The sequence below is a fragment of the Eupeodes corollae genome, chromosome 1 (genome assembly GCF_945859685.1).
Source record: "Eupeodes corollae chromosome 1, idEupCoro1.1, whole genome shotgun sequence".
NCBI lineage: Eukaryota > Metazoa > Arthropoda > Insecta > Diptera > Syrphidae > Eupeodes > Eupeodes corollae.
Window position 1 is genome coordinate 259,454,655 of NC_079147.1, and position 24,578 is coordinate 259,479,232.

The 24,578-nt window shown below is 32.6% G+C and overlaps 1 protein-coding gene across 1 annotated transcript in view; it reads right to left on the reverse strand.

The window, feature by feature from the left end:
• Positions 1-5,187: 5,187 nt before the first annotated feature.
• The window catches only part of LOC129943001 (melatonin receptor type 1B-A-like), a 35,751-nt gene continuing 16,360 nt past the window's right edge, over positions 5,188-24,578 (reverse strand). The window contains exons 2-4 of the mRNA XM_056052201.1: positions 19,583-19,860; positions 18,561-18,730; positions 5,188-7,238 (exon numbers count right to left, since the gene is read on the reverse strand). Coding sequence (XP_055908176.1) covers positions 6,519-7,238; positions 18,561-18,730; positions 19,583-19,841 — 1,149 coding nt within the window. The 5' untranslated portion in view covers positions 19,842-19,860 and the 3' untranslated portion in view covers positions 5,188-6,518. The remainder of the gene's footprint in view (positions 7,239-18,560; positions 18,731-19,582; positions 19,861-24,578) is intronic.

A 24,578-nucleotide genomic window follows, 5' to 3' on the forward strand; every position in this document is an offset into this window, starting at 1 on the left:
CGTGTTCAACGCTTAAGATGGCTAGGGCATGTTGAGCGAATGAACATCGAAGCTTCAGCCCGTAAGGTATTCAACGCCAAGCCTGAGGGAACAAGAAGCAGAGGCAGGCCTCATCTCCGGTGGAGTGATCATGGCTGAATCACAAACACGCTTCAGCTTCGTCTGCTTCACGGTGGGCCTGCTCCGAAGTTGCTTTGAGTGACAATTCTCTTATTTCATCCCTCCAAAGAGCAAATTTTTTGTTTATTGACATTTTTTACAGCTGTAAAGCTGTTAGACAAAGCAAATATTCAGATAATTGAACTAGAGCTTCCGTTTGATGTCACATTACGTTATTTTCCTTACGATTGTCAAACGAAAAGTGAGGACGAAGCTCCATTGTGATAGCATGCATTGAATTGCTATGGCTGAACTCGTTTAGCCTCTTTTTAACAAAGATACCGGCTTGGGAACTAATTTTAACAGGTTTTCATTTGTATCTTGTTAAGTTTTTTAATTTTTTTTCCAAAATAGTTATGATTTTAAAAACGTCCTTCTCATAACATATCATTATTTTGAAGGTATGGTTTAATTTTAAAATGTTCGTTTTTATTAATAAGTGAAGCAGACAATACAATTTAATTTTAGTCAACAGCATGGTTTGTTCCTGAGATATTTCTAGAGGCCTTGAAACGTCGAGAAACTTCATAATTTTCAATTTGATTGACCGTTTATACAATAACTTCCTATAAATGTTGTAAATAGAAATGTTCCTTTTTTTTGTAAGAAAATTTGTATTAAAAGAAAACGCTTTAGAAAAACAAATGTCTATTACTTTTTAATTCATAGTAAAGAAAAAATGTATTCCATTCAAAACAGTATCTGCAAAATGTCTCCACGGCTCGTTTTCCGAATGAATTCGGTTCCATTCTTCGTTAGATAACGCACGCTCAAGAAATTTGTTTTGCAAAATTTCGAATATTTTGTTGCTTGTGTGCTCCGTTTTTGTAGTGAATTGAAACAAATTTGAATGAGTTGTTGCAGCGTTGCATATAGTTCCGATTTTACTAATGGCGTAGTTATGACAAATTCAAAAGTGACATCTGCCAAAATAGTGAGCTATATTACCACAAATAAATATAAAAATAATATCACTTAAGTATTTCATAAAGTTCTCTCACTTAGGTAAGTATTCCTATCCGGAAATATGTTTATTAACTTCCCATAGGAAGTTATTGTAGTAGGTCCGATTTGTCGAATTGAAAATTTCAACATTTCTCGACGTTTCAAGGTCCCTAGAGTCGAAATAAAAGATTTTTAGAGAGATGTCTGTACGTCCGTACGAACGTACGTTCTCGAAGTTTTTTTCGTCGCCCATAGCTAATTAACCACAAGAAATTTCAACTTCAAATAAATTTTGTTATACAGATAATAATGCAGAAAGATGCAATTTTCTTGAGAACCCTTTCTACATCTTTATATGCCTTATTATCTGTATAACAAAATTTATTTGAAGTCAAGCTATGGACAACGAAAAAAACGTCGCGGACGTAAGGACGGATGTACGAACGTACGTACACACGCGCGCACTGACATCTTTCTTAAAAACTTTTATTTCAACTCTAGGGACCTCGTCAAGAAATGTCAAAATTTTCCATTTGACAAATCGGACCCATTACAATAACTTCCCATGGGAAGTTAAAAATTCCTGTTTGGTGCGATTGGGCCTTACTTCTTCGAAAACGATAATGTAACCACTGTCACCGTCAATTCTAAGCGTTATAGTCATATGATAACTACATTTTTTTTGTCTGCTATTGAAGAATGCGACTTGGAGAATATGTGGATTCAACAAGACGGATCCACATGCCATAGAGCTCGAGCAAATATGACTTTATTGTAAGAGACATTTCATCGTGGCGATATCAACTGTCCACCAAGATCATACGGTTTTACACCTCTGGACTTTATTTGTGGGGCTACGCGAAAGACGGTGTATATGCAGACTTTAACTTTTGAGCACATTAAAACCAATATTCTTCAGGTTATGGCTGAGATACGCCCGATATGTGTCAAAAAGTGGTTGAAAATTATTTCAAAAAAGTCGATGCTTCCAACAATTTTTGAAATCGTATTTAAGTTTAAATTATTTAAAAGTCAGTACAACCCTAGTGTTAAAGTTCAGCATCATAATAAGAAAAAAAAACTAATACGAGTATAACCAATCAGTACTTTGTCGGATATACGAGTAAGAACCAAACTTAAACTATTGCCTTCCCTGTTGAAAACACTACTATCAACTTATTGTCGTCAGAGTTGAAAAATCTCACTTTAAAAACCCGGAGAGTTCCCTATAAGTAATCATTTTTACAATTCATTTTTTTGCAGTGTTTAACCACAATTCAAATTAATTTATATAAACATAAAATTTATTGAATTTCGTCATCATTATCATTAAAATATTCGTTGATCGTTGACGTGCGTACATAAATTTCTAATGTGAAATTAGTCACAAGTTTATTTTTTCATTATTTATTTGTTTAATTCCATATTTCAATATGTCACCGTTTTAATTATGCACGCCAACAATGGGGTTCCCTGATTCTAAGAATTTTGATTATCTGCACACATATCATATTGATCGATGCGAGTTTTAAGAACTAAGGTTTAATTTTAGATTTTGTTGGAATAAAAGGAGTTATTCATTCTAACTTTACTGTGACGACGACGTAGTGATAAGTTTAAAAGTCTAAGAAATTACTACTTACCCATTGAAATTAAGATCAAATTTTGTTCCGATCTTTAAAGTAGATATTTTCTTTAGTTAACTTTTTAATTTAAATTGATATTTCGGAGTCCCGGAATTTTGGGTTTTCGGTAATTCGGGATTTTTCAATTAGGATTTTGGGCTTTATGGATTTTGATTTTCTTCATTCTGATTTCATTTAAGTTAGAAATAAAAACAAAACCATTTATGTTTCAATAATTACGTTTTCTTAATATTGGTAGACATAATAAATAATTTAATAATTTCTCATAATACTTAAATATACAATAATAGGTATTTGTATATCTATACTTTAATATTAATTAAATTAAATTTGTTTGATGACACTTAACAAATATTTATGGTCCCACAATAAATTTTGTTTATTAATTCTTAAATAATTTAATTTGTATAAATTATATATAAACCTTAACTACACAAAATTTCAAAAATATCATAATAGTAATTTATTTTATCTAAAAAACATTGTTAGTTATTTTTGAACTTAAAAAAAATGGCATTAAAAAATATTTCATATATTTTAACTTTTAAATATTTATACTTACTTTTTGTAGAATTTAGATTTCCTCATTCATGTTACTTAAAATTTTCATAAGCTAGCCACATAAAAACATGTACATATTTATTTACGACCTTTGTTAATAATATTTGTTAATAGTGCAAAAATGTTGTTTATTTTATATAGAGTTCAATAAATGGACAGCTGTTCATCAAAAAATAATTTTTGAAGTCGTGATTTTATTTTCGATTACTGCTATAGCAATTTTTACTTATTGACTTATTGTAAGTAAACTGAAGTTGTAACTTGATAATAAACCGTTGAACCTCAACTAAACCACTAAAATAAGTGTCCCCAATAATTATTGAAGAATACAAAAAAATATTGTAATACATCTAGGCATTTTAAAATTAACGCTATATTCATTTTTGTCAATATTTATAAAGAAAAAATTCATGTGTTTCATAATTCTCTCAAGTTCAACATTCAGTATTTGGATTCTCGAAAGAAACATGTGTTATACCAGGCAAGTTTGAATAAAAGAATAGAAGAAGAATGAAACAGATTTTGTAAATAATAAAATTAAATAATTAATCTTACCTTTGTTTATTCTTTAAAAATGACAAATTGACACCTGTCAAAAAGTGATTCTTTGATGATGTTTGCATTGCTTAACCTTTTCATCTAAATCTCTCTCAAAAAAAAAAATAAACAAAAATATCTGCTTCAGTTTCCTATCTCTCAAACCATCAATTTAGAGGGAGAGAAAATAATAAAACGTCAAAAGAAATGTAACGTAAGAACAGCGCCCTAGTTCTGTCAGATTTATTTTATGTATGCAGTAAAGGAACAGATCTTTTAGATATGATAGAATTTGACAGTCCTTCACAGCTATAGGCATACATTTTGAATAACTTTAACACACATACAAAATAATTAGGACTTATGGTAAAATTGGTGTGAAAGAAAACAACTTAATTAAATTTCATATGAAAATTAGTGATGAAGACACTGTTTTTGTACTTAAAATTGATTTCATCAGTTTTGTCTGAGTTTTTAATTTCAAGAAAAACAGACAAAATTTAGTCAAATCACGTAAAATTTTTGAGAAAACTAATAAAACACAGTAAATCCCGCTTGGGGGTAACGATATCGTGATGAAAAAACAATATAAATGAAAAACGAAGAATTAATTAAAATGTTCAGTAAATTTGTTGGTTCTGTTCGATTAATTTGTTTCACTAAAAAGGGTTTTTGGAAGGAAAAGTATAAATTTTAACTGAGTATATGTTTCACTAAAACATCTTGCACATAAGCTACGAACTGCGAACTGTGGATGTTAGCATATTTTGACTTTTCTTTCACAGACAACGACGAATTGTCAATTTATAATTACCTTTTTCAAAAAACAAAACAAGAGTGGTAACATTTTTAGGTTAAGTTGAGCGCAAACAATTTATGGCTGAATGACAAACACGTTTCAACTTCGGCTTCGCTTGACGTTTACGAATTCAGCCATATGAATTCAATCACAATGAAGCTTCGACCTCACGTTTCGTTTGACAATTATTAGGAAAAGAACGTAATGTAACGTAATGTGACTCCAAACGGAAGCTTTAGTTCAATTATCTGAACATTTGCTTTGTCTAACAGCTCAACTGAAGTTTATGAGTTCAGCCATAGGACTTCAATTCATGCTATCACAATAAAGCTTTGATATCACGTTTCTTTTGACAATCGTTAGGAAGAGAACGTAATGTGACTCCAAACGGAAGCTCTAGTTCAATTACCTGAACATTTGCTTTGTCTAACAGCTCAACACCTGTAAAAAATATCAACAAACAAAATATTTGCTTTTTGGATGGATAAAATAATAGAAATGTTATTCAAAGCAACCTTGTAGCAGGACCATCGTAACGCAGACGAAGCGTGTTTGTGATTCAGCCATTATTCGTTTCAGTGTGGATGGTACGTGAATAGAGTTTGACAGTTCGTAGCAACCACTCTGCAATTCGTTACTACCAAATTGTTTTTACAAAATTGGGTTGTTTTAGAGAACAAAAAAACAAATTTTACTATCCAAACATAAGTGTCAATTGGTTACTTATAATTTAAATGTATTTTTGTTTGAAATTGACTTTTAAAATGTATAAAATCACGTTGTTCGTTCATTCGTTCATTTGTTGTTCGCTCTCATGTGCAATGCCCTTTAGTTAAGTTTTTTGGTCAGCAAATATTTGCGCGTAGTCAAATAAATGAGTTTATCTCTTAACCGGGGTTTACTATACCAAAACCAAATATACGATTTTATTTGAAGGCGAAGAATGTCAACCACTGTTACTCTTGGTCCTTAAACAATAGATAAAAACATAAGAGAAGATTATAAGGGACATGTTTAATAACGTTTACATATCCGTTTAGCCTGGAGGCACAATAAGACATTTGTGTGAGATTCCTGTTTTCATCATAAAAAGAGAACCTATCGCTAGTTTTAGAAAAAATACAAATAAAATTACTCAGAAATACACCAATTGTATGCAGTTTACATCGAAAAATGTTAAAATTTTATATTTTTGTTGTTGTTTTCTTATTTATATTCATTAATTACATCATTTATAACATCAATATCATTTTGAGTAAAACATAAGTATAATTATTCTCCATCCGTATATTTACATATAATTTTTATTTTATTTTTTTTTAAGAGTTTAAATACACATTTATTTGTATATACTTATATTTGTTTTTTAACCATAAAGTATAAAAAATGTTAATTTTAAGTCTTCATCATCGCTTTTGTGTTGGGTTATTTTATTTTTTAAATGCTCCATTCTGTAGAAAATTTCAAAAATGTACGAATACGTGTATAACTTTTTTTATTTTATTTTATTTTATATAATAAATAATTTTTTTATTTTTTGGCAAAATAGCATAATTTTTTAGTTTAGTGTTTTTTTTGTTTAATTTTATATTTTGTGTTAAAAGGGAACCCAACAAAATAATCAGTTCAAAATTGAAAATTATTGGAAATATTATGCGCACAAAATTCAATTTTTATTCTTTCCTTTTACATAAAGCTCATTCTTTTTGCTCCCTAAACATGCGATTTTAGCTGCGTTTATGATTTTGTATGTTTTTGTTTTTGTATTTATTTCAAACTCACCAATGACACGGATCTTGGAATCATCCTCAAAGGATTAAGATTTATATGCGGGCATCATCCAGAGCACCTTATACGAATTAGGCTTCTGATCATAATTCATGAACGTCCCTCTTATTCCAGTAGTGATGGTTATTACCAGCTCGTTGAGGACTTGTATACGAGTACATATTATAGCCGGGTATTATGTGAACCCGAACATCAGCGGACGGTCGACATCCTTCGGTGCGTTGTCGTCTTGCCACAGACACCGTAGTCTTGCAGCAGCAATAATGGAATAGATTGACATAAGCGTTGCGAAAGTGTCTATTGGTTAGGCAATAGATGACATTGTGGAAACATGATTTGCTGAGACCAATCCAAAAGGTATTGTAGAATACTTTATTGGAAATGGTTGCAACCCAACCATAAGCCAAAACGATGCCAAATGGAAGCCAAAATGCAACAAATATGATATAGCTGTAGAAATTGGTCTTGGCTAGATAAATGTCCGAGGTGTACAACATGCTGGGTTTAAAGTTTTGAGATTTGACGAAGCTCTTTGCATCGATTATGATCTTCATGTGGGTGTAGAACGCTACTAGGATTGGGACGAGCATTATTAGAGCCATTACTGCCGCTTGATATGGAAGAGGTTGATTTTTCCGCTTCTTGCAAAAATCAAAACTATCTTCGAACAGAAATTGCCCGCCTGATACTATTACACCAATTAACCATAGAAATATAATTGAATTGGTGGTGCGGACACGATTGAACCAGGGTCGAACATCTTGTGGAGTGCATAGTCTATTGTAGTTTTCAACCGCCGTCATCTAGAAAATAAAGAATAAAATAAATTCAATTAATCATTTTGATGTTTGTCAAAAGCATCCCATTTATACATTTATAAAATTGTGATTGGTGGTAACACAACAAAACAAAAGCAAGAACAACCAAGTCTACGAATATAATATAATGTTTATTGTTTACTATAGACATTTAATAATAATTATACATTCATGTTTAACATTTAATACAACATCGAAAGTTTTACTACTGCACCTATATTACAAATTTTAGATGAAAAAATATAACACGTTTTAACGAATGAATACCCACATGATTTGAATTTATACCAATGAATAAGTTTTTATTGTTTATTTCATAAATTTACTTTATCATTTTGATATCATTTAAAGAGCATATTAGTTCCTAAAATATTCGCTTGAAGGCTTTCGAAATAAAGCTAAGCATAAAGCAACAAACATTTAAGAGAACATAGACATCATTAGGTTAAAATCTTTTGATAATATTCTATAATATATTTTTAAGGTTCCCCTTTTTCAGAGAGGGCGAATAGTAGGGGTCAATACAAAGCCACGCCCTCTGCCTTTAAAGAGTGTATTTTTAAACTGCCGTACGAATTCCCTTGAAATCAATTCTAATCGTACTGCGTTAGTAAATATGCCTAACCCTATCTTTTAAATTATTTGTTATATACTAGCTGACCCGTCTACGCGTTGCTGTGGCTAACAATTTTAGTCATATGTATCACATTGTTGCACACTGTTTAAAGGCAACGGTAGGAAAATATCAGACATGGGCACCACCATACTTTTTTTTACATATGTAGATGCCATTTGTGAAAAAAACGTTTCGACCTTCATAACTAATTTTTATTACCGTTACCATTATTAAAATAAAATTTTATTTACGAACGAAGACGGAAACGTTAAAGCTGGTATACAAATTTAGTGTTTTGGGATTTGAAGGGGAAGAACTTTGAACACAAGTTATCAAAATGTGTGTACAGTTGATGTAAACAAAAATCAATGCAAAAGAATAAAATTGAAATGTTTTATTATTTTTATTTAAGCTTGTAACAAATGAGTTTACTATTTCGAATTATAAATACTTTTAATTTCAATTTAATTTAGCATTAATTGGTGCACAATATTTTTGGTTAACCTGTCTTTCGCTAACGGAAATAGTTTCGACGGCTGCTCATGAGAAAAACATGGATTTTCTAAATCTAAACCACAAATGGACATTATTTGGCTATGCGACTTATTTATACACATGACAAGAGCTAAACGGATTTTAAAGAGTATGGTAGAATCTGACGGTATCATTTTAACACGTGGGAATAGGACCACTTTTTCTTTAAACTTTCCAGTTAAAATGTTTGCTTCAATAATATTTGTGCTGATGGATCATTTTGCAATCGTACGCGTATGTGTATGGTCAATCGTAGTGTTTCAACACTTTGCCATAAGAATGATTGTTTGAAACATTAATATATCTCATCCGCGAAAGTAGAGCGAGGTATAACTGGTAAGGTCTGGAGGAAATCACAAGACAAAAGTAAGATCGGTTAAGCAGTTTAATGTCCATCGCGGACAAACTTAGTGACAAACAATTTATAAATATTAAAATACAATTTGTGTGTTGTTGCTATCCACTTTTTTGCTTAAAGTGCTACTTTTACTTGCACTAAGAACAAAAAATCGATGTCTTCTCCGATCGCGCCGCACAAATTTCTCATCTTTTAACCAATGGAGGATTTATAAAGCTCATATACTTAAGTTGGGTAATCAAAGATTTTAGATTTGTTGCAAATTTAACGATTCTCACCAAAAAAGTATAGTTTGTCTCTAAAAAACAACTAAAACATTTGTAATAATCCTAAAGTTATGAGAGCTTTTCTGAGAGAAAGATTTACCTTGTTTAGAAGAAACCTCGAATAGATATCTTCAATTTAATATTATATTGTGAAAAAAATGCATTTTTTATTTTCTTATAACAAACGGAAGTTAAGGACATTTAAATTCCTGATACTCGTCTTCAATTACAGTGTCTTAATGTACTAATTTTTTTTAACTTAGTTTGTTTAATATTATGTACATACGTAAAGCATCTACGAGTATGTACATATGTATTTCTTAAAATTCAAGAAACAATCATTTTTCTTTCAAATTTTTTTTAACTTTTGTTGACTATTGGAATATTTTGACTTTTAGCATCAGCATCAACGAGAAATCTGACTGAAAATGATAGTAATAATAATAGACTCATGGAAATTGCGTCAAAATAAACTTCATCCAAGAAAAACCCCTAAAAATTCTTCATTATTTTATATTCTGTTTTATTTTTCTAGGTAAAAAGATCAAATTTGTCTACCATTTTTTGTCTACCATTTTTTGCCATTTTGTTTTGTTGACATCTGTCAAATCTTTTGTTTATTATTCAATTGTTAATGCCGAATCATCATGGTAAGTAACATGATTGAAAAGCACCTTCAAATGATAAAACTATATTATAAAAATGAATTTGGGTTAACGCAAACTTTTCGCACCCGTAGATGTGATGGCCCGTCGCTTTCGACTCGTTTTGGTGCCCAAATTTGAGACGACCGGTTCAGTACAAAATCAGCCAATACCTTTACGCTCAAAAAAGCAAGATCGGTCGATAACATCGCCGCTGTCCGTGAAAGTGTACAGCAGAACCCCAGGTAGCCTATTCTTCGCCGTGTACACGAACTTGGCTTTTAGCAGACTTCAACTTGGTGAATTTTGGGTCGGGACTTGCGCCTACACCCGTACAAGATCCAAAGTTCATGAGCATAGACAACGCGCCGTTTGTTCGCTGACTCGCTTTCGAATCGTTTATAAGAGGACCCCAATTTTGTCCAAAAAATCATTTTTATTGGCTGTGTTAATAAGCAAAATTGCCAAATGGCTGACACCAACCCACGCGAGGTTCACCAAGTGATAATGCATCCTCAAAAAGTTAGCGATTGGTGTGGATTTTGGGCCAGCGTGGCGGCGTTATTGGTCCGATTTTTTTGCAAACGACGTTAAGGAGGTAGTCATAGTAAACAGTGAGGACTACATAACGATGATAACTATTTTCTTATGGCCCAAATTGAACCATATGGACCAAGACGACATGAAGTTCTAGCAGGACGGTCGGCGCTACGTGCCACATAGCAAACGCCACTATTGACATTTTCATGAGCGATAATGGTAAAGTTATCTCTCGCATAGGTGATGTGAATTGACCACTAAGGTCATGCGATTTGACCCCGTGGGGTTTCTTGAAGTCACACGTCTATGCAAATAAACCACAATCGACAGATGCCCTAAAAATGAAAATAACACAGGCCATCGCTCAACACTGATAACTTCCCATCCCGTCTGTCGATATTTCAAATTTTTGAAAAGATATTTGAGTCGAAAATCAATTTTTACCAACTTTTGTTAATTTTTGTTTAGGTTTTTAATTTTTTGTACAAAAACTGTCTATTCGATTTTTTTCAAAATTTTACTGAATGTTAACAACAATATTTTTTGAAAGATAAAGGTAGTTTAAAGCCAATATCTACAATTTTTGAAAAGATATTTGAGTCGAAAATCAATTTTTACCAACTTTTATGTATTTGTTTTTAAGTTTTTATTTTTTTGTAAAAAATACTGTAAATTCGATTTTACTCAAAATTTGTCCTAATGTTGAAAACAATATTTCTTATAAGTAAAAATTAGTTAGAAGCTATTGTCTCAAATTTTTAAAATGATATTTGAGTCGAAAATCATTTTTTAACAACTTTTGTTAATTTTTTTTCGGTTTTTAATTTTTGGTAAAAAAAACTGTCAATTCGATTTTTTTCAAAATGTTACTGAAAGTTGACAACAATATTTTTTGAAAGATAAAAGTAAATTAAAGCCAATATCTCACAGCCTTGCAAAGATATTTGAGTCGAAAATCAATTGTTACAAACTTGTATTAATTTTTTTTTAGATTTTTATTTTTTATAAAAAAAAACTGTCAATTCGATTTTTCTCAAAATTTTATCAGATGTCAAAAACATTATTCTCCGTTGCACAAAATGGTTTTGGAGATGAAATCATATTTTAGTCGTAAAATTTTAGAGGTGACAATTTTTTTTTTCATTTTTTTTTGATTTATAAAAAAAACCGTTAAATGGATTCTTTTTTTTTTAAATACACTTCTTTGATATCACGTTACAATATATTATATACAATTTAAGTCTCTAGAGTTTTTGGTTCGAAAGATATTTAGGGTTAACCAAAATTATAACCTTTTTTCAAACTGCTATGGTAAAAAAACCACCCACGCAATTTTCTTGAGAGCCCTTTCTGCATCTTTCTGTCTTATTATCTGTACAACAAAATTTATTTGAATCTTCTGGTTCTTGAGCTATGGAGGACGAAAAAAACGTCGTGAACGTTCGGACGTACGATCGTACGTACGTACACACGCACGCACAGACATCTTTCTAAAAATCTTTTACTTCGAATCTAGGGACCTTGAAACGTCGAGAAATGTAAACATTTTCAATTTGACAAATCAGACCCATTACAATTATTTCCTATGGGAATTTAAAAATGATCAGATGTTTGTGTGAATAAGACACAATTTTCTCAAGCACTTCCTTAAGCACTTCAACATATTTCTTTTTACTTTGAAACTTTGTTCGAATAAAATACTTGTCTCTAAAGTTTTCCAAATTTGTATAGAAATAACAAAATTGAAATAATTTCAAACTTATGTTCCTTTATCTTAATCTTTATTAAGGAGCTATTTTATTTATTTGAAAAAAAAAAACACAAGTCAAACTGTCTTAAACTATTAAAACAATGTTTAACTAAGGACGTCTAATAAACACGACTATAAATGCCTGTTATCAATAACAAATTAATGACTTTAGTTTTTAGATATTGAAATAGAAAAGTATCCTAACTTTTCTTAATTACCATTTTCACATGAAAAGTTACTAGAAAAAACTTTTGAAAGGACCTCAAAGTTTGCATGTCCTACACAATTTATTATTACACATTAATACATACATTATGTATGTACTCGTATCACCCGAATCTAAATGATATGTTCAATTTAACCAACAATACGTAATCAATGTTATTAACAAGCCTTATTGTTGTGCGTTAAGATTTTGATTTCATCGTATACATAAAATGGACATTAGGGTGGGTCAAATATTAATATTTTGGATTTTTTAAAAAACTCAACGATATACAAAAAAGTTTCAATACACTATTTTAAGTTGAATTGCCACTGGGTTATGGTTGTATTTTTGAAACAAAGCTGATTTGTGCCTTTCCCAACTTATTCTTATCAGATTTCATATATTTACATATTAATACGTTTTAATTATTACTTATCAATAAGGAGAGATGACAATATTGTTTGGATTTGACTTCAATTCCATGAAAAAAGTATTATCGGGTAAAATGTTGGACACAAAAGCTGAGTTCAATCTCAGACAGAAAGGGTATCCGGATACCTTTTTGTTACTGTTTTACGTGTAAAATAACAGCTGATCAAAGACAGCTGAGATGTCAAAAAAGGAATTTCTGGGGTATGTAAGTATCTGACAGAACAGCTGATTCAACACATGGTTGAATTTCAAGAAACTTCAAAATTGATGTCACCTTTTTGTATTTGTTGGTAAACAAAAAGATACAAGATGTTAGTTAAAGTTGTATTTAAGGATGTTCTGTACATAATAGACGATGAAGAAGCTATTTGCCTTCGAATTTTAGAAGGTAATTATCATCTTTTTTTTAAACTTCAAAATTGACTTATTTTGTTTTCGTTTTTCAAGGTTTAGTTCCAGTCTAGTGTCCAGCATTCTGAAGTTGGAGAACATCATGCTGTTTTATTTAATGTTTTATCTTAAAACAATTTGGACTTCGAAGCTTAAATGTTTTTCGGCATTTTGTAAACAGCAAATCGTTCACCAAGGTATCTAAAAATCCACCTATCCAAGATACCCTATTCAACACAAGATTGAACGCAGCCAAAGTGATCCTTGTCAAAGTCTGGTTACTACCATTCCAAAGCTTTCTCAATGAATATGAATATGGCCCACCCTAATATATACTCTTATATGCATATACAAACATATGAATAAGTATAAATAAAAGTCTTCGGGAAAAATAATTGAAACACATATACAAAAATAACTATATTACAACAATAAATAGAAAATTTAATAGTCCTTGTCATTAAGTAATAAGATAAACATTTATATTCAAAACACTTAACTAATAGGCTGACACTTAAAGTTAAATGAAACGCACATAAAAAGATGAATAAGGCAAATTAATCAGGACACTCACTATTAATAATAAATTGTGCGTAATAGCGTATATATTTATTTATAAGAATAGTAGGCTAGGTTAGATATACGCTTTTTTTTCTTTTTATAAAAAAAGGACATCAAATAAAAATCAAATCTATATTTACAGATTTACACACATAACACATACAGTTGTGGTCGGATAATTAAGCGACGAGAGAACAAAAATTTAACCATTTAATTGATATTCTGTTATTTGACAATTTTCTTCGTCGTTTTTAAAATATAAGTGTTTTTTAAATTATCTGTTTTTTTGTTTTGTATGTATTTTGACTGGAAAAAAATAATATTTTATTTAAATAGGCCATAAAAAAGCTCAACTCCGTGTTATAGAAACATCATCTGAAAACGATATTAAAAACTCCAAAACTTTGTCAAAGTAACGAAAATTTAAAAATTTTACTCAAGGTTAGTTTAGGAACGCTCTTGATTATATCAACGAAGAACCGTACATAAACCCATTCTAGAGGAGGATAGAAAAACCTGACGGCATGTCAGGTAATCATAAAAGTTTAATCTTTTGAGTGACAAATTTAAGCTCAGAATACTTGGAAATACTAAAAGACTATAGGTAAAGCATCTTTCACTTCTTTTTACGTTTCACACAGGCTTTCAAAAGAACGTAATCTTTTAAGAGAGCAATCCTCATAACCATTTACTAAATTGAACTAAAAGATTGCATTCATTGAAATCACTAATCATTCGACCTTAAAATGGCTGCAATCATTTATCTTCCAATAATTTGATTGCATTTACTTAATTGATTTTTTTTTTAAACTTCATGCAATCATTTGAAGTTTTTGTAATCTTTTAAAGTCTTAGCATTCACTTGAAGTTTTGGCATTGGATTGAATTCATGACATTCACTTAAAATGTGTGTATTTTTTTGAAGTCTACATTCACTTGTGGTCTCTGTAATTACTTGCAGTCTTCTTTATTATAATTCTTTAAGTACTAACGTTAACAATTCTTATTAATATAAAACATAGTTAAAATCTAAAACTTAAACAGGCTTTACATATATTATCATTTGGTGAATTAATTAATTGATTTAAGGAGCTATGTACGCCATTGTTTGAATTACTAAAACTTGCATTCAAAGGTTTCTGGATTCTTAAGGGTCTTTTACATGAGAGCGAACAAAGAATGAACGAATGGACGAACAAACGTAATTTTACACATTTCAAAAAGTCAATTAAAAAAAAAAACACATTTAAATTATAAGAAATCAATTGAAACTAATGTACGGATAATAAAGTTTGTATTTTGTTCTCTAAAACACGAATTGCAGTGCTACGAACTGTCAGACTCTATTCGCGTTCCACATACTATCCACACCGCAACGAGTAATGGCTGAAATACAAACACGCTTCAGCTTTGGCTTGACGTTTACGAGTTCAGCCATAGGAATTCAATGCATGCTATCATAGTGACGCTTCGACCTCATGTTTCATTTGGCAATCGTAATGAAATAACGTAATGTGATTCCAAACGGAAGCTCTAGTTCAAATTAGCTTTGTCTGACAGCTCAACAGCTGTAAAAAGTCACCACACAAAATGTTGGAGGGATTCCCATTGCTTATTATAGGCTGTGTAAGCTAATTCTCCAATAAGTTTAATTTTTTCGATTTCAAAACTCATACTTTTGTTTTATTTTGAGAAAAAATAACAGCTGCTAGTGATAGAATGCCATTTTAGAAATGTCATTTTGGAAGTGTCATTCAAAGCAACCTCGAAGCAGGCCCAACGTAACGCAAACGAAGCTGAAAGCTGAAGCGTGTTTGTGTTTCAGCCATAAATTGTTCGTGCGCAACTTAACCTCAAAATTATCACACTTTGATTTTGTTTTTTTGTGAAAGATTATGGCTGAATAAAATATGGAGATAAAGGTTATTCAATTCGTTGCGGATAGAAATAAAGCTCATGTGAAAGAAAAGTCAAAATATGAGAACTTCAACAGTTCAAAGATCGCAGTTCGTAGTTCGTAGCTCATGTGCAAAATGCTAAATACTTGAACGACTAACACTAAAGTTTAAGCTACCAAGAACTTATGGCCATGAAATGTGTCCATTTATTTTTCCAACAATAAAACCAAATTTGAAAGTATTTCCTTTGATTTGTCAAATTAGGAAAGTTTATAAAATAAAGTCTTTGTGAGTTAGGCGGCAATATATGAATATCTTGAAATCACGGAAGGCATCGTATACAGAAACGCAAACATCTTGTCTGAAATTTCTTTTCGAGTCTTATGACGTGTACGGCCGGTGTAGTAAGGTGATTACAGAACAACAAAAAGTAACTTTAAATCATATGGATCATGGAAATCTTGCCCAAATCTCTTAATGAAACCCAGAACTATATTTTCTTTTTTTAAGAATGAAGTTAATATGTTCATTAAATGTTGGTTTAGAATCTAAGACAACGTCCAAGTAAGAAAAAACATGTACTCTACTTAAAGGACAAGAATCAAACATGCAATTATAAACGTTTTTAACTTTTTTTACGTATTATCATATATAATGAACTATAGTTCATTATATCTATATTATCATATAGATAATGAACTTTAGGGAAAAGAACGGATGCTAAATACGAAAGACTCAAACCCCTAAGGCTTGTTTCACACTACACGGTTTAGACCGTACGGCAAAAAACCGGACGGCGACATTTTGTAAGAGGCGCGAAAAAGAGCATAATACGCTTTTATATTATACGGTCAAGGCAAAATGCTGACGCCAACAGCATCTTTGAAAAAATACGGTCCAATGATTCCACCATCGTACAAACCACACAAAACAGTCCATTTTTCGGGATGCATGGGCAGTTCTTGAGCGGCTTCTGGTTGCTCTTCACTCCAAATGCGGCAATTTTGCTTATTTACGTAGCCATTCAACCAGAAATGAGCCTCATCGCTGAACAAAATTTGTCGATAAAAAAGCGGATTTTCTGCCAACTTTTCTAGAGCCCATTCACTGAAAATTCGACGTTGTGGCAGATCGTTCGGCTTCAGTTCTTGCACGAGCTGTATTTTAAACGGTTTTACACCAAGATCTTTGCGTAAAATCTTCCATGTGGTCGAATAACACAAACCCAATTGCTGCGAACGGCGACGAATCGACATTTCACGGTCTTCAGCAACACTCTCAGAAACAGACGCAATATTCTCTTCTGTACGCACTGTACGCATTCGTGTGGTTGGTTTAATGTCCAATAAAGTAAACTGAGTGCGAAACTTGGTCACAATCGCATTAATTGTTTGCTCACTTGGTCGATTATGTAGACCATAAATCGGACGTAAAGCGCGAAACACATTTCGAACCGAACACTGATTTTGGTAATAAAATTCAATGATTTGCAAGCGTAGATCGTTAGTAAGTCTATTCATGATGAAATGTCAAAGCATACTGAGCATCTTTCTCTTTGACACCATGTCTGAAATCCCGCGTGATCTGTTAAATACTACCTTATGCATGAAAATCCTAACCTCAAAAAAATCACCCTTTATTAGGACAGAAAATTTTTGTATGATCGAAACTAAATCATTTATCAAATAAAACAAATAGAATTGGACCAAGATGGCTACCCTGGGTTACACCAAAATTCACAAAAAAATGAACTTGAACACTCATTACGAAGTTTAATACTATAACGTCTCTCTTTTAAATATGATTAGATCCAGTTTATGAAAAAGTCATTAAAACCTTGCTGTGCTAGTTTTACGAGTAAAGTTTTATGAGAGGATTTGTCAAAGGTCTTGATGAAGTATGTAAAGATACAAATACAACCTACTGTTCACGTTTTTCAAAAAAAAATCTTAACAAAAAGAAGTAAAGTAAACAAATTAGAAACAACTGAACGCTTTTTAAGAAAACCATGCTGGGTACCACAGATAATGAACTATAGAGAAAAGAACGGATGCTAAATACGACTGCCACTACAGAATACAGCAGCCGGGCGGCGCGATAAGCTTAGTGGCGTACGTAACGAAATTAATGTTTTCACATCATCCGATTTTATTCGTGCGGCAGAGTTATATCGTGTTTTAAAACCGTATAATGTGTAATTAGCCATTGATCCGGTTTATTCGCCGTCAGGTTTTTTGCCGTATGGTCAAAACAGTGTAGAGTGAAACGAGCCTAAGGTATCATACATAAGGAGTTATTTAGAGACGTGTTAAGTTGAACTCACAACGGGTGGCTAAGTAAGCAGGGTATTGCTTTAAAATCGATAAAAACATAGCATTCTCAAACGAAATTTCTTTAAAAACTTTTGAAATTTTGATTTTAATGACTTCATCGAAAATCGGTAAGGTCTTGAAGTCAGAAATGGTCGCAATCAATTGATTGCAGTCAAATGAGTAAGGAACAAATTATTCAAATTTTGTTAAGGTTAAATGATTGATGATTTCAAAATTTAAAGTTCCAATCTTTAAATGAATTTAATGAATGTAATTGTTTCACCTAATAAATCCGGTTTTTTATATATAAAAAAGGCAGTTGCACTACAAAAACCGATGAATAAGGCATAAATATTCAAACGGCGTATATTAAAATGTCTTCTTATCAATATGTAGTGTTGAGTGGCCAATATATAGAAGCTTTACGACAAAAAGGACTTCCAACGCAATACTAGGTGCACAAACTATATAACGTAATTTAAAGCATTCTGAATACAATATTAAAGTTCCTTATTGTAGATGGCTAAATTAAAAATGTATGAATAGTTATGAATAGAAAAAATCTTAAATTACTTGAATATTGCAGTAAAAATATTAATTTTTCAGTAAATACTTAATTCTTAATTAAAAAAAGATAACTTCAGTGGCTTAATTATAAGACCACAACTGTAAATATACATATTCCGCACACATTTTGACACGACATAGAGTGATAGGTACAACATTATTAAGGCACATAGCTTGTTTTTTTTCTTTGGTTTTAACTTGGTTTAATTATTATTTTGTAGTTTTACTTACTGCCAATGATAAAATACTGACTAAAAATGCACAGGTGGCTAGAAACCACTGCACTCTACACACTGATTGAGTGTCCTCAATGTCAGCTAAAAGGACGATCGTGGAAGCCGGCATCAGGACACTGGTAACTAATAAATCAGCTAGAGCTATGTTACCTATAAATGCATTCCCTGAAATAAAATTGTAGTTGTTTTTTGTTGATCCTTTTGGTTGTTGTCTTTATGTTTGATACAATTTTTTATGACTGTAGTTAAAGTTTAAATTATGTTTTTTAAAGTATTTTTAACCTTTACTCTGAGCATCTAAGCAAAAAAAAATCTTTTATTAAAATCCACATCAAATTACTGAAATTCAGAGTAAAGAAAAAACCCATAATGAATGCATAGTCTGGGAGGTAGGGTTGCATTATTAGATTTGTAGGTCTTTTTCTTTGAAATTTCCCATGAAATTTTAAAAAATTGAAATGTACCAAAAAGAGTTTTTGAATTTAATTTTTTTTCGAAAATCATGCATAGAAAAATTCTAAACATTGAACAGTTTATCTTCCAACCTTTTTTATTTAAAAAATAAATAGTTTACAAAATACCGAACTCTTATTTAAGAAAGTAAAATGTTTTGTTATAAGAATATAAACAACATTTTTCATATTTTGCAGCCCTTTCACCCAAACTATGTATCAAATTTACAAAAATATATGAAAATAAAAGAATTGGAAATTAATTTCATTACTCATAGAAAATATATTAAGTTTTATTTAAATAATCTAAAAAATAAAATACGAAATTTGTTAATCTATTTAACGTCCAAAGATACAAAGTTTATAAACGTCAACAAATACAGAGAAAATTATTATAATAATATATTTTACTTGGGTATTTTTGTATATATTCAAATTCCATTATTTTTGTATAAATATGTTTTACGAACTACTTTTGAATTATTAATAAAATTTATAAGAAAAATGAAATCAGTATTTAAGTAAAAAAAAAATACAAAATTATAAATTAGACTAATTTTCATACCTGCACGTTTAAGATGATCTTCAATCATGATCGATGAAATCATGAATATATTTCCAACGCTCCCAATTAATGATATACATGATAGGATTAGAAGGCGTGTCATACGTGGCCATTCGCCTGATAATGTTACGGGTGAAAATTCATGTCGTTTATAATGATGATGATGATGGCTAATAGCTGCTAGTGCTTGGACAAAAATTGGTTCATCGTCTGTTGTATGATTATGGCCATACTTTGGCACAAATAAGGTGGTGTTCATTGAATGTATTTATTTGAAGCTGGAAAAACAAAATACAATTATTGAGTGAAATGTGTGCGAAATAATTGCATCAATTAATTTGAATGACAGTCTTGAATGATGACAAATTATACCCTCGGGATGTTGATGACAAAAAATTCGATCAGTAATGAATATCGAAGTTATTAGTTTAGATCAGAAAGATATGAGATTGCATCAGAAGTTAAAATTTTCAGTGTCAGGTCACATAAGATTAAGATCATGAGTTATTATTCTAAATGTCGTGTACACATTTTTTAAGTTGTTAAGCGAAGCCATAGGATAGATTTATGAATGACAGTTTTGACTGACACTCAACATGTTTACATATTTGTCTGACAAACCATATAATTCAGTTATAATTTCCAATTCGTACCGAGTTAAGCCAATTTAAACTCAAATCAACGATACTTATTTATCCCCAAGGGGACATGGAAATCTCCTGATCAATCAACCGTCAACCAGATTGACCACATTGCGATCGATGGACGATACTTCTCCAGTATACAGGATATCCGAACATTCCGAAAAGCCAACATTGACTCGGACCACTTCCTCGTTGTAGCCAAGGTACGGCTACGGATATCCCGATCTAAGCCAAAACAAGGAAATACTGTGAGAAGATTCGACGTTGGACGGCTACAGTCGCAAGAGACTTCCATGTCCTTTTCCGATCAAGTGCCTAATAACCTCTTAAGGAGTCCTATGCTGCCTGCATTAAGCACTGAAAACCAGTGGCAACATTGCCTTGCAGCCATCAGAGATGCCGCCTCTGAAGTGCTAGGTTTCACACGGCCACCACACCGAAACCCCTGGTTGACGACAAATGCCGACAAGCGCACGCAGCAAAACAGCAGGCATACAAAATGGCGCTGCCCAAAAGGACAGAGCTGCTCGCGAGCTCTACGAGCAGAAGAGGAGGGAGGAACCCCTGCTTCTTTGATGGAAAAAAAGAGAGCATGAGAAGCGCGCGATCGAGGAGATAGAGGGATGTCACAATAGAAATGAGGTTCGTAAATTTTAGCAAAAGTTAAAAAAACCTCCCAAGGGTGCCAGCCACGAACCGAAGCCTGTAAGGACGATCAGGGGAACATCGTAGTAGAACCGCAGTCGATTTTGAGAATATGGAAAGACCACTTCTTCAAATTATATAACGGCGATGACGAACCGAATTCCGCAGTAAGGGAGATAGAACCGCTCAACCTAGGCAACGCAGGTCAACAATTCTCCCTACCCGACCTTGACATCTAAACTTTAGTCAAACAAAGCAGCAGACTTAGTAAGGAGCATGCACCAACTCATCTGTAAAATATGGTCGGAAGAAAGCATGCCCGATGAGTGTAATCTCAGCATAGTGTGCCCGATACATAAGAAAGGAGACCCTCTAAACTGCGCTAACTGTAGAGGCATCAGTCTCCTTAACATTGCATATAAGATCCTCTCTGTCGTATTATGTGAACGTCTGAAGCCATTCGTCAACAACCTCATTGGTCCTTATCAGTGTGGCTTCAGACCAGGAAAGTCCACTATCGACCAAATATTCACACTACGGCAGATCTTGGAAAAAACCCAGGAGCTTCAAATCGATACCCACCATTTCTTTATCGATTTTGAAGCCGCGTATGACAGCATCTATAGGGAAGAGCTCTACCAAGCAATGTCTAGTTTTGGCATCCCTGTCAAACTTATCCGTTTGTGCAGAATGACGATGGAGAATGCACGCTGCTCTATCAAGGTCGGAAAAGATCTTACCGATGCATTTGATGTCAAAAAGGTTTTAGACAAGGCGATGCACTGTCATGCGACTTCTTCAACATCGTTTTGGAAAGAATTGTGCAAAACTCAACCGTCAAAAATAGAGGCACAATCTTCCAAAGGTCCATCCAATTACTCGGATACGCAGATGAAATTGACATAATTGGAAGATCAAAGCGTGATGTCAGTGGAGCGTTTTTGAGCATTGCGACGGAAGCGAAGAAGATGGGTTTAGTGGTCAATGAGGGCAAGACCAAGAATATGCTGTCATCCAAAAAGACAACGACGTCTTGGACAAAACGTCACCATGGATAGCTATAACTTTGAGGTAGTTAAGGACTTTCTCTACCTAGGCGCCGCTATTAACACAGACAACGACACCAGCGCTGAAGTCAAACGAAGAATATCTCTTGCAAATCGCTGCTTCTTTGGACAATTGAGGCAATTGAGAAGTAAAGTCCTCTCTCGATCATCTAAAATCACCATCTATAAGACACTCATCATCCCGGTTCTCATTTATGGCGCTGAGGCGTGGACCCTGTCAGAGAAAGATGAGAGCGTCTTAGGATGCTTCGAGAGAAAAATTCTTCGGGTGATTTTTGGTCCCGTACGCATAGGTGGAGAATGGAGGAAAAGATATAACGACGAACTGTACGGATTGTAGAGCGACACTGACCTAGTTAGCAGAATTAAAATCAAACGGCTTAGATGGCTAGGTCAAGTAGAGCGGATGGACATCAACGGTCCAGCCCGGAATGTCTTCGAATCCAATCCCGAGGAACGGCGCAGTAGAGAAAGACCGCGACTCAGGTGGCGCACCCAGGTGCGAGAGGACCTCAACCAACTTGGCGTGCAAAACTGGAGACAGCTAGCTAGGGACCGAGCTGGCTGGAGACGCATGTTGGTTGATGCCCAGGTCCGCCCGGACTCTAGCGCCACCTTAAGTAAGTAAGTAATTATAATTCTTAATTTAAACCCCTCGTTCGATATTTAAGCAATCCATTGTAGTTAATGGTTAAATTCAACTAATATTATGACACTTCAAATGGCAGCTGAGTTTGACAGGTGTCAAAAACCAGCGTGAAACCACAAAACGAATGACAAACATTTTACCAAGAAACGGAAACATATTATTATATATCAGACTCCATGGTCCACAATTGATATCATATTAGATCATACAAAAAATAGCTAGAATCAAGAGCTTAAATTTTTATTTTTAATTCAAAGACACATTTTTTTTCAAGCCATCAATTTTCCAAGCCACAAACTTCTTTATTGTTCTTTTTATCCAAATCGGAATATGTAAACTAAAGATAGACACACAAAAGTCTTTCAAGCTAAATAATTATCTTTGAGAGAAAATTAAAAACCAACTTTGATTGGATATTTTGTCCTTGTGAACGAAAACACTCATAGTCCTATCGTACATCGATACAAAATACACATCGATGATATCGTTCTCTCGGTATGTGTCTCGTACGAAACTTATAAACTTAAGAGTGTTTTGTTTTATTTAAAAATGCTGCTTTACAACTTAGTCGATGTTGATTTCTGTCTAATAGATTTAATGGTTCATCGATTAGTGTAGGTATAAGAGACTTTGCGTAGCAAAATGTTCTTTGTGATATCTTCATATCCATAGGTACCTCTATAATCGTAGTTAGGTTGAAAATGAAGGTAAAATAAAGCGATGAGCTTTTATTGATATAGAAACCGAGCAACTGGGTTAACTACTTTTGATTACAATCAGCAATTATTTGAAAATAGTAGGTAGGCATCCTCGCCTACATATCCTCGTTATGTATATAACCCTGAGAACACGAACAACTGAGAACCCACAGTTGTTTTAAAGTGCAAGTGTTTCCTTATTTTGAAATAACACCTTCATGGGCTTGGGTAACCCATTACTCGATGACGACTATGACTTAGAGTAAACCGAAGACTACAAACCAGAATGACGTTGGTGACAAGAAGAAACCGTGTAACCGTGAGGAGGGAAAATTAGATACAGGAAAATAAAATTGAATTTAGATTTAAAACATACACATACCACTTCAACATACACACAGCCAATCAAACCATAACCCTTACATATGTATGTATGTACAGCTATCGCCAGAATAATATAATCACTTTTATTTAAACTTTAACAAAAAAAATCAAAAAAAAACGTTTACAGTTAAAAATATTTTTTTTAAACTAATTATATTTTTTTCGTTAACTAATTTCAGTGACATTTCTCTAAAGATTCGTTAATTTAGAAGGTTTATTTATGTCTCATCTCTATAATTTTAAGCTCAATTGAATGCTTCTCTATCAGATTCAGGTCCATATGTAACTGATAATATATTTAACTCAAAAACTTAAATGTTGTCTCTAGAAGCCAGAACCTAGTTAACATTGAAGTATTCTTGAGGTTGTTATCATTTTAAGGAGCATAACTTTTTGAGCCACATTCTAAAGCACATTCACATATAAGACTTTTTCCAAAATATTCCATTTTTTACATACAAAAATAGTACCCGTATGGTGATGGTTAGTCCGTAGAGCTGTCATGCCAGAAATCTTGGGTTCAATCCCTCCCTGTGCCATAAAAATTCGTTTTTAAGGGTACTGCCTCTTACGAGGAATTGAATAATCGTCCAAGAGTAATTCTTGTCATTATAAGTGCTTTTTTCAAATTAGTCGTTTGGATTCGGCTTAGAAAATGTAGGTCCCCTCCATCCCTAACAACATTACTCGCACACAGGAATGGTAAAGGGTTGTAAGCCACTTTAAACGTTCTCAACGGACTGTTTTTTATGAACTTCCCATAGAAAGTTATTGTAATGGGTCTGATTCGTCAAATGTTGACATTTCGTCGAAATAAAAGATTTTTAGAAAGATGTCTGTGCGTGCGTTTGTACGTACGTCCGTACGTTTTTTTTATAAATCAACAAAAAAAAATTCACCTCGAAAATT